The 16,341-nt window shown below is 42.3% G+C and overlaps 1 protein-coding gene across 1 annotated transcript; it reads right to left on the bottom strand.

Annotated features, from left to right (window-relative positions):
* Nucleotides 1–36: 36 nt before the first annotated feature.
* On the bottom strand, nt 37–8,064 carry LOC118390045 (ras-related protein Rab-24-like). The gene is made up of 9 exons (XM_035780195.2): nt 7,696–8,064; nt 6,995–7,180; nt 6,807–6,875; nt 6,531–6,609; nt 5,108–5,175; nt 2,164–2,263; nt 2,009–2,059; nt 1,824–1,883; nt 37–1,670 (listed from the first exon to the last, which is right to left on the bottom strand). The coding sequence occupies exons 2-9, from the start codon at nt 7,106–7,108 to the stop codon at nt 1,606–1,608; spliced, it is 606 nt and encodes a 201-aa protein (XP_035636088.1). The 5' UTR covers nt 7,109–7,180; nt 7,696–8,064; the 3' UTR covers nt 37–1,605.
* Between the last annotated feature and the right edge of the window lie 8,277 nt (nt 8,065–16,341).

Genomic DNA, 16,341 nt, shown 5'->3' with positions numbered 1-16,341 from the left:
AGTGTAGGTGTCACACAGACACACTAACAGACAGACTTGCAGAAATCTAGTCTTTATTTTTTCAATTTACAACATGCTACAAAACAGTCCACACAATGAATGATCATATCAGCCGACTCTCTGTGGACCTGTAATGGTGTTGGGACTATATGCATGTTATATCTTCAAGGCATCAAATAGACGTGGGACTGCAAACAACCTCTTGCTTTGTGCCTGTGCCCCTTGCAATAACAGTCCTGTAAGCCATTCATAAAAATGAGCTATGTGAACTAGTCCTCTTTCTCAGGCACCAGGTCTGCGTCCTGGGGAGTGGCGCCACTAGAAGGTGCTGTGTGTGTGTGTAAACAATAACACGTTTGATGAAGTGTATGTACACTTGAATGGAGCCGTCTATACACAGCTAATGATGGATATGTGATTCATGCCTGTGGGCCCATTGCTGCTGCTTACTTCTAGTACCCTACAGGCACAACTTCAGTGGGACTGAGAAACCCTCAGAGAGGTTCTCAAATGCAATAATATCTCTAACTAATATACATTTTCACACACATTGGTAAAATCAAGTAAAAATCTGCCATTGGCTAGACTGTCTCAAAAGGTCAAAGGTTTCTTGAAAAGTGTAAACAGTAACAACACATTCACAGAAAATTGCAACTTGTGTGGAGTAACGACAATGGTCAGCCACGGTGATGAGGCATCCGTAACATTGGAATAGTGACTTGGAGATTACATTGAACATTAGTTAAACATAGCTGTATGTAGGGTTTGAGTATATATATATATATATATATATATAGAAGCCATTTAGCAGACAGTTTTATCCAAAGTGACTTACAGTAAGGCGTTCATATATTTTACGTATGGGTGGCCCAGGGAATCAAACCCTCAACCCTGGCGGTGTAAGCGCCATGCTCTACCAACTGACTTACAGAGGACCACATAAACTAGATCTTGTACTTTTAGCCATGGCGACATAACTATCATATTACATTTACCCACAAGCTTTTTCCTGTGTTGGTGCAATCTTTCTAGTTGCATTCCATACTTTCAACTGTATCAGAACTTATGACGCAAAGAAAAACACATTAGATGACAATAAATGTGCAGGTACATAGTTTGGCAAGTACATTTCACCATGAAGAGTAGACAATGAAAACAGTGTTCACAGAATGCTTATTCAAATCAAGTCATTAAGAAGCACACTCACTCAAGGCATTTGACTGAGTGATGAAGGCCATTTGTGTCATCAGCATAATTCATTTATATAAGGTGGGTTGATAGACACTAAGGAAATCAAAAAAAAAAAGTGGGGTTGAGGTGCTAGTTCCTCGTATGCTTCATTCCGATATCGCTCTTGGCAGGTCCCTTGTCATGGGAGAGGGGTCGCATCCAACTATTGTGATGACTCCTTTAAATGCAGTGAGCATGTAATCGTCTATGGGACAACTGAAAAAAGCTACCAAAAAAAAAAACAGTAACACTGTTTGGGCTCCTCGCTTTCTTTCTCTGTTTTAAATGGACAGGCCCCAGGTGGGATGTGTAGCATCCATCCTGCATTTCCAGGTTGGTTTTACAGCAAGGGATCGCGGTTCATCCAGTAAAGGCTTAACCGTGGCAGCAGGAAGAGAAATAAGAGTCCTTCTTCTGACCCAAGTCAATACCGGTCTCTTCTGTAAAGAGAAAGCAGAGAATTGTCAATCAGACCCATTCAGGAATGCATTGATTCACTACAGTGGAGAATAAATTGACAACTCATGCTAGTAATACTACCATTGCAGACAAAATGTACACTGACAGCTAAGCTATTGAAGCCAAAGTCTCACCGGTCAAGAATTGAAAGGAGATGCTGTTGTAGTCCTCTGCAACCTTTTGGAACAGCTCATCTGGAATGTGGTTAAAAGACAGTAGGAGTCTACATCTGCATTTTTGGAAATGTTGTCTTATGAGAATGGGTTATAAATAAGGTTACACTATATTTGAAATTAACTGACCATGAGGTGTCACTTACCCACGTTGTGTCCTGTTTTACTGGATGTTTCAAAATGTTTAGCCCCAATCTCTGTAGATGAGAATGGAAAAACACTAAACATGAGCCTCTTTAAAAACAGCCAGTCCTCCTTATACTAATCAAGAGGATGTCTGTGATTATCATTAGCAATTTACCGTCAGCAAAGTCCTGAACGTCATGGTAGTCTACTTGCCGCAGGCCCCGGTCACTCTCAATCAGGTCAATCTTTGTGCCACACAGGTATATATTGCAGTGCTTCAATTGAGATCATAGAAAAATAAATAAACCTGTGTCATTGTGGGCAGTTACATACATAGGATAACATACTCTCATCGGACAGTTTATTAGGTACACCATCTCATTCATGGAAACAGATCGCTCCTAAAGACAGTGCATTACGTGGCCATGACTTCCTATATAAAGCAGACAGACAGGCATTGAGGCATTCAGTTACTGTTGGATTGAACATTAGAATGGGTAAAACGTGTCAATCCTGTGAGCGAAAACAGCTCGTTGATGAGAGGTCGAAGGAGAATAGCAAGAATTGTGTACTCCAGGGATCATCAACTAGATTCAGCTGCGTGCTGATTTTTTTCTTGAGGGGATGGTTGGGTGGCCGGAACATAATTACAAATCATTTCTAGGCTGCAAATTGACCGCAAGAATCCCAAATAGACATAACCTTTAACTAAAACAATTTCGAACCTTGCTTACATTTGTATATGATCACATCTCCAGTATGCATAGAAATACTTGGGAACATATTTCCCAATTTAAAATTGCTTGGAGATGATTTCCTGGTGTTTTTACAGTTCTCTCCAACAGAAAACTTGGGTAGGTCAAATAAAACCACCTGTAGGCCAAATTCAGCCCGCGAGCAGGCAGTTGTGGGACCCTGGTGTAAGCTAACAGGAGGGCCACAAACAGGCAAATAACGGTGCAGTAAAACAGTGGTGTGCAGAACGGCATCTCGGAATGCAAAACTCCTCAATCCTTTTCACAGATGGGCTATTGCAGCAGATGACAACACTATGAACAAGAAGCGGCTCCAGTGGGCACGTGATCACCAACACTGGACAATTGAGGAGCGGAAAAACATTGCCTGGAACATGACAGCGAGTTCAGTTTACTTGAGTGGCCTGGTCAGTCCCCAGACCTCAACCCAATATGAGATGGAAAGGGCTATTCACAACATAAATGTACTGCCCTCCAATCTGAAGCAACTGCATGATGCCATCGCGTCAGCATGGACCAACATACCTGTTGAATGCTTCTGTCAACTTGAAGAATGCGCTAAAGAATTTAGGCAGTTCTACATCTACATTTTAGTAATTTAGCAGACACTCTTATCCAGAGCGACTTACGGTAGAGTGCATACATACTTTTTTCCCGTACTGGTCCCCTGTGGGAATCGAACCCACAACCCTGGCATTGCAAGCCACATGGGACCTGGCAAAGGGGGGTCCAACCTGGTACTAGATGGTGTACCTAATAAACTAGTACAGTGCATTAGGAACGTATTCAGACCCTTTGACCGATTAAATTACCCCCCTCCCTTAAATCTACACACAATACCCCACAAGGACAAAGAAAAAAAACAGGTTAAGAAATTATGAAATATCACATTTACAAAAGTATTGAGACCATTTAACACAGTAGTTTGTTGAAGCACCTTTGGCAGCGATTACAGCCTCAAGTCTTCTTGGGTATGACGCTACAAGCTTGGCACACCTGTATTTGGAGAGTTTCTCCCATTCTTCTCTGCAGATCCTCTCAAGCTCTGTCAGGTTGGATAGGGAGCGTGGTTGCCTAGCTATTTTCAAGTGTCTCCAGAGATGTTCGATCGAGTTCAAGTACGGGCCCTTCAAGGACTTTCAGAGACTTGTCCCGAAGCCACTACTGCGTTGTCTTGGCTGTGTGCTTAGGGTCGTTGTCCTGTTGGAAGGTGAGCCTTCGCCACAGTCTGAGGTTCTGAGCAGGTTTTCATCAAGGATCTCTCTGTACTTCGTTCCGTTCATCTTTCTCTCGATCCTGGCAAGTCTCCCATTCCCTGCCGCTGAAAAACATCCCCACACCATGATGCTGCCACCACCATGCTTCAACATAGGGATGCTGCCAGGTTTCTTCTAGATGTGACGCTTGGCATTCAGGCCAAAGGGTTCAATCTTGGTTTCATCAGACCAGTGAATTTTGTTTCTCATGGTCTGAGAGTCCTTTAGGTGCCTTTTGGCAAACTCCAAGTGGGCTGTCATGTGCCTTTTACTGAGAAGTGGCTTCCGTCTGGCCACTCTACCATAAAGGCTTGATTTGTGGAGTGCTGCAGAGATGGTTGTCCTTCTGGAAGGTTCTCCCATCTCCACAGAGGAACTCTGGATCTCTGTCAGTAACCATCAGGTTCTCGTGTCACCTCCCTGACCAAGGCGCTTCTCCCCCGATTGCTCAGTTTGGACAGGCAGCCAGCACCAGAAAGAGTCTTTGTGGTTCCAAACTTTTTCCATTTAAGAATGATGGAGGCCACTGTATTCTTGGGGACCTTCAATGCTGCAGAAATTTTTTGGTACCCTTACTCAGATCTGTGCCTTGACACAATCCTGTCTCAGAGCGCTACGGACAATTCCTTTGACCTCGTGGCTTGGTTTTTGCTCTGACATGCACTGTCAACTGTGGGACCTTATATAGACAGGTGTGTGCCGTTCCAATTCATGTCCAATCAATTGAATTTACCACAGATGGACTCCAATCAAGCTGTAGAAACATTTCAAAGATGATCAATGGAAACATGATGCACCTGTGCTCAATTTCTAGTCTCATAGCAAAGGATCAGAATACTAATTTAAATAAGGCATCTTTTTTCTTTTTAATCCATTTGAACACATTTATAAAAACCTGTTGTTGCAGTATCATTATGGGGCATTGTATGTAGATTGATGAGGGGGAAAATGTATGTAAAACAGTTTTGAATAAGGCTGTAATGTAAAAAAAAGAATACAATTAAAAAAGTCAAGGGGTCTGAATACTTTCCAAATGCACTGTATATGACAATACCCACCATACAATTCCCATTGGCAAGTGAGTTGAGTTTTTATGAGATAGTCTAACCTTGTCACAGTTTTGCAGCTCCTTCACCCAGAATCTAGCTCGCTGGAAACTGCTGGTGTCCGTCAAATCTACAGAAGAAAAAGTCACACAAATTAAGGTGAATGACAACATAAAACTTAACCAAAACATTGTATGTTTTCACAGTTATGAAAGTGTATTTGACCTAGAATATTTTGTAGTAATAATATTACTATTGCAATGTAAAATCAGCCCATAAAAACAACACTAAAAACAGAACCAGATAAAAACAATAAAGAAGACACTTCAATGAGTCATAAACTGGGGAAATGCCTCGGTGGCTATTTTCCAAACTGTAAAAAAAAATCCCCCAATGAGGGAAATAAGAGGGGAGGACACTCATATATGCAGAAACATCCATTGCACTCAACAAGAATTTCTACAATTAAACATTTAGGATATAAGGAAGCCATTAGTGCTTGCCAGGGACCTCACGATACGACATTATCATGATACCTTGGTGCCAATACGATATGTATAGTGATTCTCATGATTCTATATGTATTGCGATTCGATAATGCAATTTTACTGTGATTTGATAATGCAATTTTACTGTGATTTGATGTTCCAAACTTATTGCTCGACACTGAGTATACAAACATTAAGAACACCTGCTCTTTCCATGACAGACTGACCAGGTGAATCCAGGTGAAAGCTATGATCCATTATCAATATCACTTGTTAAATCCCCTTCAAAATCAGTGTAAATGAAGGGGAGGAGACAGGTTAAAGAAGGATTTTTAAACCTGGAGACAACAGACATTGATTGTGTACGTGTGCCATTCAGAGGGTGAATGGTAGTAGGTGCCAGGCGCACCGGATTGTGTCAGGAACTGCAACACTGCTGGGTTTTTCACACTCAACAGTTTCCCATGTGTATCAAGAATGGTCCACCACCCAAAGGACATCCGGCCAACTTGACACAGCTGTGGGAAGCTTGGATTATGGGCCAGCATCCCTGTGGAACGCTTGACACCTTGATGAGTCCATGCCCCGATGAATTGAGGCAGTTCTGAGGGCAAACCGGGGGCCTCAAATGAATATTAGAAAGGTGTTCCTAATGTATGGTATACTCAGTGTATGTCTGCTGCAGCGAGACAAGAGAAAAGTTGTTTTGATCAGTCAGGTAAATAAGTGCTGAAAACAGGTTCTCACTATTTAAAAAGAAGATGTAGAACAAGCTATCGGATGAAAGGAGTAGTTTTGGAGCAAGTACAGACGACAACCACTAGCTAATGCTACCTACAGTGTTGATACTTGGGAGTCAAATATCGATAATAATATAGTCCAAAAATAACATTTCAATATGTAACTATAAATTCCCCCCAATCACCCCCAACACCATAGTAGCAAAACAAAAATGTAGCGTGATATTGAGTGTCATTCCAAGGGGATAAGAACTTACCATAGCAGACAATGGCAGCCCTGGCTCCTCTGTAGTAGATTCTACTCATAGCCTCGTAGCGCTCTGATCCAGCCGTGTCCTGGGTTGCAGAGAAGGAATCACTTATAGTCTATCCACACATAGCCTGTAGCTACCTCATATCGGGCTACAATGGATTTATTAATTTAATTATTATGCAACGATAATAATAAACCAGACAACTCCCTACGGAGTATAAAGATTCATGCAAATCTTTTTTCCATTTTATAAAGGATGCCAGCAGTCATCCTCACTCACCCATATTCCCAGTGTAACCACCTTGTCTCCCACCTGGATTGGTTTGGCAACAAATGCAGCCCCAATAGTCTATCGGGAAAAAAATGATTGAGAGAAAAATATGTAGCATGTACAATTTTGAGAAAGAGTCTTCACACAAAAGCAGAGAGCTTCCCACACACCGCCCTAGGCAATCAACGGATACTCACGTTCTGGTAGGGGCCGACAAGAAAGCGGTGGTGAACATATCTCTCCACAAGGCTGGTCTTGCCCACACTCTCTTTCCCAAGCATAACAACTTTTGCATCCACACGCATGGTCATAGTGCACAGGACCAGGACAAGAAAGGAGAGGAGAGGAGGAGCAGGAGAGGGGTAGACCAGGATGCTGAATTGCTGTGCAACAGATGAGACAAAAACATAATAGATAGTATGATTAAGAAGTTGGGCACGATAAAACAGTTACTGTATTCCTTCTACTTTGTCCATGGCATGACATCATGACTTCGATGCAGCATGACTTGGCAGCCACCAACAGTACCAATAACACAGAATGAATTTGAGACACTGCACTCGAAGTTGCCACAGCAGAATTTTTCTGAAGAGAGCAGTTGGCAGGATACATTTCAAGACATGTCAAGACATTTGTGGCAATGTCAACAATTCTAAGAAGTGGACTTTAGCTAAGTTAAAATGGGCATGGGTGTGTAGCTAGAAAAATAGTTAATGCTGCCATTAGCTTAACCATCAACAAATGGTACACACAATTAGCAGACCTGAACGATTACACGAAATAAAACATAACGTTTCGTTAGCTAGCTTCACAGTAGCATTTATTAGCTAGCTAGCCATCTAACGTTAGCTAATGATGACTTGATAGCTAGCTAGCGAGCTAAAACCAAAACACTTACCTGCTTGATAAACTCAGCTAAATGTGTTCAAATTGAAGAATCAGAGCCGAGTCAGATTAACAGTATAGGTAAATGGTCGAATAGCTCTTAAAATATGAACATCTCGTTTCGAGTTAGCTAGCCAGCCAATGTTTGAGCCACTTGGTGTTGTCAGCAACGTACATTTTAGCTAAAAACTAAAATTACAAGCTACAGAAACATCCCTAACATTTATATAGCCTACGCCATTGCTATGTCATATGGCAAAGCATACTCGACTTGCACTTCTAGACCTCTTTGTTAGCAAGCAAGCTAAATACAAAAATCCAAGAGGCTTTGTTATGAGGTCACTTCTTCTTCTTTAAAGTTTTAGGGCAGACTACACCTATGGTGTATGGCCGCCACCTACTGTACGGGGTCTTCTTTGATATTATTGCGGTCCGCCAACAAATGCTAATAGTGCATGCCGCCACCTAGTGTTTCGGCTGTATATCAGCCAAAAGAAATAAAATAAAAATGAACTAAACAAAACTCAATATACTCAGATTCTACTGCCAATGCCCATCCCTACACGCTCTGGGGCCTGACAAGAAAGGACTGAACAATTAATCAAATGGCCATCGGATTATTTACATTGGACCCCACCAGTTGTTTTTTGCATTGCTGCTGCTCGCTGTTTATTGTCTATGCATAGTCACTTCACCCCTACCTACATGTACAAATGACCTCGACTAACCTGTACCCCCGCACATTGTCTCTGTACCGGTACCCCTTGTATATAGCTTCGTTATTGTTATTTTATTGTGTTACTTTTAATTATTCTTTACTTTAATTTATTTGGTACATATTTTCTTAACTCTTTCCTGAATTGCACTGTTGGTTAAGGGCTTGTAAGTAAGCATTTCACGGTAAGGCCTACACATGTTGTATTCGGTGCAGGTGACAAATAAAGTTTGATTTGATCTGATCTTTGGACAGTATTCTTTGCAATGTTTCGGCAGTGAAATCCTGGAAACCCCAAAAACTTTTCGGCCCCATATACTATTATGTCCAGTTTCTTGGACATTTTGTTCGTTTGTGCAGTACAATTAATCACATCTGTGATAAACACCATGAAATCCACCTTCTTCCCAACCAGCATATCAGTTTCCCTCAACTGTTGAACAACACCCTGAATCTCCACAGTCTACGGAGTATCCATCACCATACCTTCAGCTCACCTCGCTCCTTCAACTAGTTCACGTGCCTCTGTGTAAGAGACCTGCTGAATAGTCCTGACCTTTGCCACTGCATACTCCTTTACCCTAACCGGGCACTCCGGGGAATTGGGAATGGTGAACTAGTTGCCAGAAGATACCGACCCTGCCGTTACGCTTGTTTACACTACACTGCACTGAAATCGGAACACAATAGACTACCACAGGATGAATCATAATTCCCTTACAACCTAGCACTAATCAAGGAAATGGTTCCAGTCATTTTTCCACCATACATTTTTCGCATAGGGAAAGAGTGGGATGACAGCGGCTGCTTTCCAAACTTTAGGAGTCTCAGACGTTAAGAAAGAGAGGTTGAACAGACTAGTAATAGGGGTTGCAACAATGGCGGCGGATGATTTTAGGAAGAGAGGGTCCAGATTATCTAGCCCAGCTGATTTGTAGGGATCCAGGTTTTGCAGCTCTTTCAGAACATCAGCTGCCTGGATTTGGGTGAAGGAGAAACGGGGGGGAGGCGCTTGGGCCAGTTGCTGCGAGGGGTGCAGAGCTCTTGGCCGGGGTTGGGGTAGCCAGGTGGAAGCATGGCCAGCCGTAGAGAAATGCTTATTGAAATTCTCGATTATCGTGGATTTATCAGTTATGACAGTGTTTCCTAGTCTCAGTGCAGTGGGCAGCTGGGAGGAGGTACGCTTATTCTCCAAGGACTTTAGTGTCCCAAAACCTTTTGGAAATAGTTCTGCAGGTTACACATTTCTGTTTGAAAAAGCTAGCCTTTGCTTTTGTAACTGACTGTGTTTATTGGTTCCTGACTTCCCTGAAAAGTTGCATATCGCGGGAACTATTCGATGCAAGTGCAGTACGCCACCGGGTGTTCTTGTGCAGGTCAAGGGCAGTCAAGTCTGGAGTGAACCAAGGGCTATATCTGTTCTCAGTTCTACATTTTTTGTAAGGGCCATGGTTATTTAAGATGGTGAGGAAAGCACTTTTAAAGAACAACCAGGCATCCACTACTGATGGGAAGAGGTCAATATCCTTCCCGGGCCAGGTCGATTAGAAAGGCCTGCTCGCAGGAGTGTTTTAGGGAGCATTTGACAGTGATTAAGGGTGGTCGTTTGACCATGGACCCATAACGGACACATGCAATGAGGCAGTGGTCGCTGAGATCCTGGTTGAAAACAGCAGAGGTGTATTTAGAGGGCAAGTTGGTCAGGATGATACAGTGCCTTGCGAAAGTATTCGGCCCCCTTGAACTTTGCGACCTTTTGCCACATGTCAGGCTTCAAACATAAAGATATAAAACTGTATTTTTTTGTGAAGAATCAACAACAAGTGGGACACAATCATGAAGTGGAACAACATTTATTGGATATTTCAAACTTTTTTAACAAATCAAAAACTGAAAAATTGGGCGTGCAAAATTATTCAGCCCCTTTACTTTCAGTGCAGCAAACTCTCTCCAGAAGTTCAGTGAGGATCTCTGAATGATCCAATGTTGACCTAAATGACTAATGATGATAAATACAATCCACCTGTATGTAATCAAGTCTCCGTATAAATGCACCTGCACTGTGATAGTCTCAGAGGTCCGTTAAAAGCGCAGAGAGCATCATGAAGAACAAGGAACACACCAGGCAGGTCCGAGATACTGTTGTGAAGAAGTTTAAAGCCGGATTTGGATACAAAAAGATTTCCCAAGCTTTAAACATCCCAAGGAGCACTGTGCAAGCGATAATATTGAAATGGAAGGAGTATCAGACCACTGCAAATCTACCAAGACCTGGCCGTCCCTCTAAACTTTCAGCTCATACAAGGAGAAGACTGATCAGAGATGCAGCCAAGAGGCCCATGATCACTCTGGATGAACTGCAGAGATCTACACCTGAGGTGGGAGACTCTGTCCATAGGAGAACAATCAGTCATATATTGCACAAATCTGGCCTTTATGGAAGAGTGGCAAGAAGAAAGCCATTTCTTAAAGATATCCATAAAAAGTGTCGTTTAACGTTTGCCACAAGCCACCTGGGAGACACACCAAACATGTGGAAGAAGGTGCTCTGGTCAGATGAAACCAAAATGGAACTTTTTGGCAACAATGCAAAACGTTATGTTTGGCGTAAAAGCAACACAGCTCATCACCCTGAACACACCATCCCCACTGTCAAACATGGTGGTGGCAGCATCGTGGTTTGGGCCTGCTTTTCTTCAGCAGGGACAGGGAAGATGGTTAAAATTGATGGGAAGATGGATGGAGCCAAATACAGGACCATTCTGGAAGAAAACCTGATGGAGTCTGCAAAAGACCTGAGACTGGGACGGAGATTTGTCTTCCAACAAGACAATGATCCAAAACATAAAGCAACATTTACAATGGAATGGTTCAAAAATAAACATATCCAGGTGTTAAAATGGCCAAGTCAAAGTCCAGACCTGAATCTGATCGAGAATCTGTGGAAAGAACTGAAAACTGCTGGTCACAAATGCTCTCCGTCCAACCTCACTGAGCTCGAGCTGTTTTGCAAGGAGGAATGGGAAAAAATGTCAGTCTCTCGATGTGCAAAACTGATAGAGACATACCCCAAGCGACTTACAGCTGTAATCGCAGCAAAAGGTGGCGCTACAAAGTATTAACTTAAGGGGGCTGAATCATTTTGCACGCCCAATTTTTCAGTTTTTGATTTGTTAAAAAAGTTTGAAATATCCAATAAATCCAATAAATGTCATTCCACTTCATGATTGTGTCCCACTTGTTGTTGATTCTTCACAAAAAATACAGTTTTATATCTTTATGTTTGAAGCCTGAAATGTGGCAAAAGGTCGTAAAGTTCAAGGGGGCCGAATACTTTCGCAAGGCACTGTATCTACAGTTGAAGTCGGGAGTTTACATACACCTCAGCCAAATACATTTAAAGTCAGTTTTCATCCTAGTAAAAATTCCCTGTCTTAGGATCACCACTTTATTTTAAGAATGTGAAATGTCAGAATAATAGTAGAGAATGATTTATTTCAGCTTTTATGTCTTTCATCACATTCCCAGTGGGTCAGAAGTTTACATACTGTCACGGCTCCTCTTCTGCAGTGCAGGGGCGGGTCCTCCTGCAGGCAGAGGAGGGTCATTAGTGATTGGAGTCACCTGGGCTCAGGGCATTTAAACAGCTTCACTAATCACTTGTCTCTCACTCTCTGCTCCTCCAGGTATGAACCTGTTTTGTTTGTTCCTTTGTAGTTTTGCATAGTTTTCACTCAGTCATTCAAACACACAGATTCACACATCCCTGCACTTTACATACACCTTACATTATGATACTTTCACACCTCATTCATTTTTCTTTGTTTAAAGTTAATAGTTTTGGTTTAATAAAAAAACGTTTTGATTGGCCTATACCTGTTGTTCGTGTCCCCTCATTTTTGCCACAGGCTATGAGCTGCTTTAGCAGTTCTGCCCACATATTTTCCATAGGATTGAGGTCAGGGCTCTGTGATGACCTCAAGCCTATAGAAAATTTGTGGGCAGAACTGAAAAAGCGTGTGTGAGCAAGGAGGCCTATAAACCTGACTCAGTTACCCCAACTCTGTCAGGAGGAATGGTCCAAAATTCACCCAACTTGTGGGAAGCTTGTGGAAGGCTACTTGAAACGTTTGACTCAAGGGAAATAATTAAAAGGCAATACCGTGACTTTTTTTGTCTGTTATGGATACCAGTATCCTGTGTGTGTATCCTGTGTGTGTGTGTATCCTGTGTTCTTTTCTCTCCTTCTCCCATCACAGGTGAAAATCATCACTCCCCAATCAGTCACCAATCCAATCATCACTCAGAAGGCACACCTCCTCCTGTTTCCTACCCTATCACAGTCACTTTCCCTTGGTTTAAAAACACTCAGTTGTTTGCTCTAGAGCTCAATCTCTCTGTAAAGGCCATGTCTGTAGGTCGCTGTGGTTTACTCTCTCTTTGTGTATTGACCTCTCTTTTGTTTGAGCACATCCATAGCACTTTGTCATCACCTGTGAGTATTGTTTTTGGTTATGGTGTTTGTTTGCTGGTGGGAAAAGGGGAAACATTTACATTACATTTACATTTAAGTCATTTAGCAGACGCTCTTATCCAGAGCGACTTACAAATTGGTGCATTCACCTTATGACATCCAGTGGAACAGTCACTTTACAATAGTGCATCTAAATCTTAAAGGGGGGGGTGGGGGTGAGAAGGATTACTTATCCTATCCTAGGTATTCCTTAAAGAGGTGGGGTTTCAGGTGTCTCCGGAAGGTGGTGATTGACTCCGCTGTCCTGGCGTCGTGAGAGAGTTTGTTCCACCATTGGGGGGCCAGAGCAGCGAACAGTTTTGACTGGGCTGAGCGGGAACTGTACTTCCTCAGTGGTAGGGAGGCGAGCAGGCCAGAGGTGGATGAACGCAGTGCCCTTGTTTGGGTGTAGGGCCTGATCAGAGCCTGGAGGTACTGAGGTGCCGTTCCCCTCACAGCTCCGTAGGCAAGCACCATGACAAGTCGCCCATGGGCATACACTACCCGTAGGTAGACTTTGTTAAATACACTAGTTAGAACTGGGCGGACCACCCACTGTATTTTTGGTTAGTTAGTTAGCTGTTGTTAAAGTAGGCTAGTCTAGCTTAGGGGTGTTTTTGAATACTTGTTTCTTTCCTTGGGTCCAGCTCTGCCCCTTTTCCTGCTCCCCCCATTACCGTGTGTTTATTAATAAACCCTGAGTTTGACAGATATCAGTTGTCGTAGTTATTTTGTTCTCACTTTTACTTTGTCACAATTATTATTTGCATGAGTTATGTTAGACTGTTGGGCCAAAAGGGATTTGTAACATACGCCTTAAGCTATTTTGCCACAACTTTGGAAGTATGCTTGTGGTCATTGTCCATTTAGAAGACCCATTTGCAACCAAGCTTTAACTTTCTGACTGATGTCTTGAGATGTTGCTTCAATATATCCACATATTTGTCCTACCTCATGATGCCATCTATTTTGTGAAGTGCACCAGTCCCTCTTGCACCAACACATGTTGCTGCCACCCTGTGCTTCACGGTTGGGAGGGTGTTCTTCAGCTTGCAAGCTTCCCCCTTTTCCTCCAAATATAACAATGGTAATTATGGCCAAACAGTTCTATTTTTGTTTCATCAGACCAGAGGACATTTCTCCAAAAAGTACCATCTTTGTTCCCATGTGTAGTTGCAAACCGTAGTCTGGCTTTTTATGGCGGTTTTGGAGCAGTGGCTTCTTCCTGGCTGAGCGGCCTTCCAGGTTATGTCGATATAGAACTCGTTTGACTGGGGATATAGATACTTTTGTACTTGTTTCGCCTAGCATCTTCACAAGGTCCTTTGCTGTTCTGGGATTGATTTTCACTTTTCTCACCAAAGTATGTTCATCTCTAGGAGACAGAACGCGTCTCCTTCCTGAGCGGTATGACGGCTGCGTGGTCCCATGGTGTTTATAATATTGTTTGTACAGATGAATGTGGTACCTTCAGGCATTTGGAAATTGCTCCCAAGGATGAACCAGACATGTGGAGGTCAACAAAAAATTATCTGAGGTCTTGGCTGATTTCATTTGATTTTCCCATAATGTCAAGCAGAGGGGCACTGAGTTTGAAGGTAGGCCTTGAAATACATCCACAGGTACACCTCCACTTGACATCATTTTCTGTGATTTTCCAAGCTGTTTAAAGGCACAGTCAATTTAGTGTATGTAAACCTCTGACCCACTGGAATTGTGATACAGTGAAATAATCTGTCTGTAAACAATTTTTTGAAAAATGACTTGTGTCATGCACAAAGTAGATGTCCTAACCGACTTGCCAAAACTATAGTTTGTTAACAAGAAATTTGTGGAGTGGTTGAAAAACTAGTTTTAATGAGTCCAACCTAAGTGTATGTAAACTTCTGACTTCAACTGTATGAGGGTGGCCATGTTTACGGATTTGGGGTTGTACCTGGTAGGTTCCTTGATAATGTGTGTGATTTAGGGCATTTTACTTAGCTTGTAGGATGGCCAGGGTGTTAAGCATATCCCAATTTAGGTCACCTAGCAATACAAACTGATGGTAGATGGGGGGGGGGCAATCAATTCACATAAGGTGTCCAGGGCACAGCTGGGAGCTGAGGGGGGTCTCTAAAACGGCAACAATGAGGGACTTATTTCTGGAGAGATGGATCTTTAAAAGTAGAAGCTCGAACTGTTTGGGCATCGACCTGGATAGTATGACAGAACTCTGCAGGTTCTCTCTACAGTAGATTGCAATTCCGCCCCCTTTAGCAGTTTTCTCTTGACGGAAAATGTTGTAATTGGGGATGTAAATTTCCGAATTTTTTAGTGGCCTTCCTAAGCCCGGATTCAGACACGGCGAGGACATCAGGGTTGGCGGAGTGTGCTAAAGCAGTGAATAAAGCAAACTTAGGGAGGAGGCTTCTGATGTTAACATGCATGAACCCAAGGCTTTTTGCGGTTGCAGAAGACAACAAATGAGAGCGCCTTGGGGGGACACAGGGCCGGGGTTAACCTCTACATCACCAGAAGAACAGAGGTGGAGTAGGAGGAGGGTACGGCTAAAGGCTATTTAAAGGCAATCTAGTCATCTAGTGCTTTGGGAACAGAGAATAAAAGGAGCAGATTTCTGGGCATAGTAGGATAGATTCAGGTACAGTGGGGTAAACACAGGCATTGAGTGAAGATGAGCGAGGTTGCATCTCTGGAGGCGCCAATTAAGAATCTCTGGATTAACTATCTAATGTTAGTTCAATTTTGTCATTAATAAATTGGCTAAATGTCTTTAAATGGACAATTCTGTGAACTGTCTTGTGCATGTTTTAATGACACAATAACTGTTAGCAAAGTTGTCAGCTAGAGATGATGTGTAGGAGCTGGCAGGGATTTGTAGTCTTGCATGATGTCTACTTGAATGCTAATTAACATGTTTGAATCCGAGAATAAATAGAGCTGAATATATTGCTAAAAGTCACCTTGTCCAAGAGATTTACATGGTTATCGTCACACCAGGGTAAGTCTACACGAAGCACAGCCATTATTTAAGTGTTTCTAAAATGTCCTATGGGAATGGTGGAAAAACATTTGGAACCATTTTCCTGTTAACACACTATGGAGCCAGCATGATATGGATCAGAATAGATATTACCACCTACTACCAACTATGGCTACAAATATTGAGGCAGTTTTTATAATGCTTGCCCAATGAAAATGCACTAAATCAAAGATTTGTCACGTTATTGCTCAAATGTGACAAATTACAAATAGAAAAATAGAAATTAATTTATTGAACATCAAGTGTATTTCAATGTGATTAACATAGGCCTACAGCCTACTGCAGGGTTCCCCAACCCTGACCTCCCAAGTTTTCTGAGCCAAAATTGTTGGACATAAAAGACCATTAAAACATTTTTTTATAAAAAATAATAAGACATAGAAAAATA

The sequence above is a fragment of the Oncorhynchus keta genome, chromosome 11, assembly GCF_023373465.1.
Source record: "Oncorhynchus keta strain PuntledgeMale-10-30-2019 chromosome 11, Oket_V2, whole genome shotgun sequence".
Lineage (NCBI taxonomy): Eukaryota > Metazoa > Chordata > Actinopteri > Salmoniformes > Salmonidae > Oncorhynchus > Oncorhynchus keta.
This window is presented reverse-complemented; position numbering and strand designations above follow the sequence as displayed.

Excerpts from the sequence above, each read along its gene's own strand:
- LOC118390045 (XM_035780195.2), bottom strand. The coding sequence starts at position 7,108 with ATGACCATGCGTGTGGATGCAAAAGTTGTTATGCTTGGGAAAGAGAGT. Across the intron at positions 5,176-6,530 it reads GGCTGCCATTGTCTGCTATG|ATTTGACGGACACCAGCAGT; the intron begins GTAAGTTCTTAT and ends TTTCTTCTGTAG. Across the intron at positions 1,671-1,823 it reads CTCCTTTCAATTCTTGACCG|AAGAGACCGGTATTGACTTG; the intron begins GTGAGACTTTGG and ends TTCTCTTTACAG.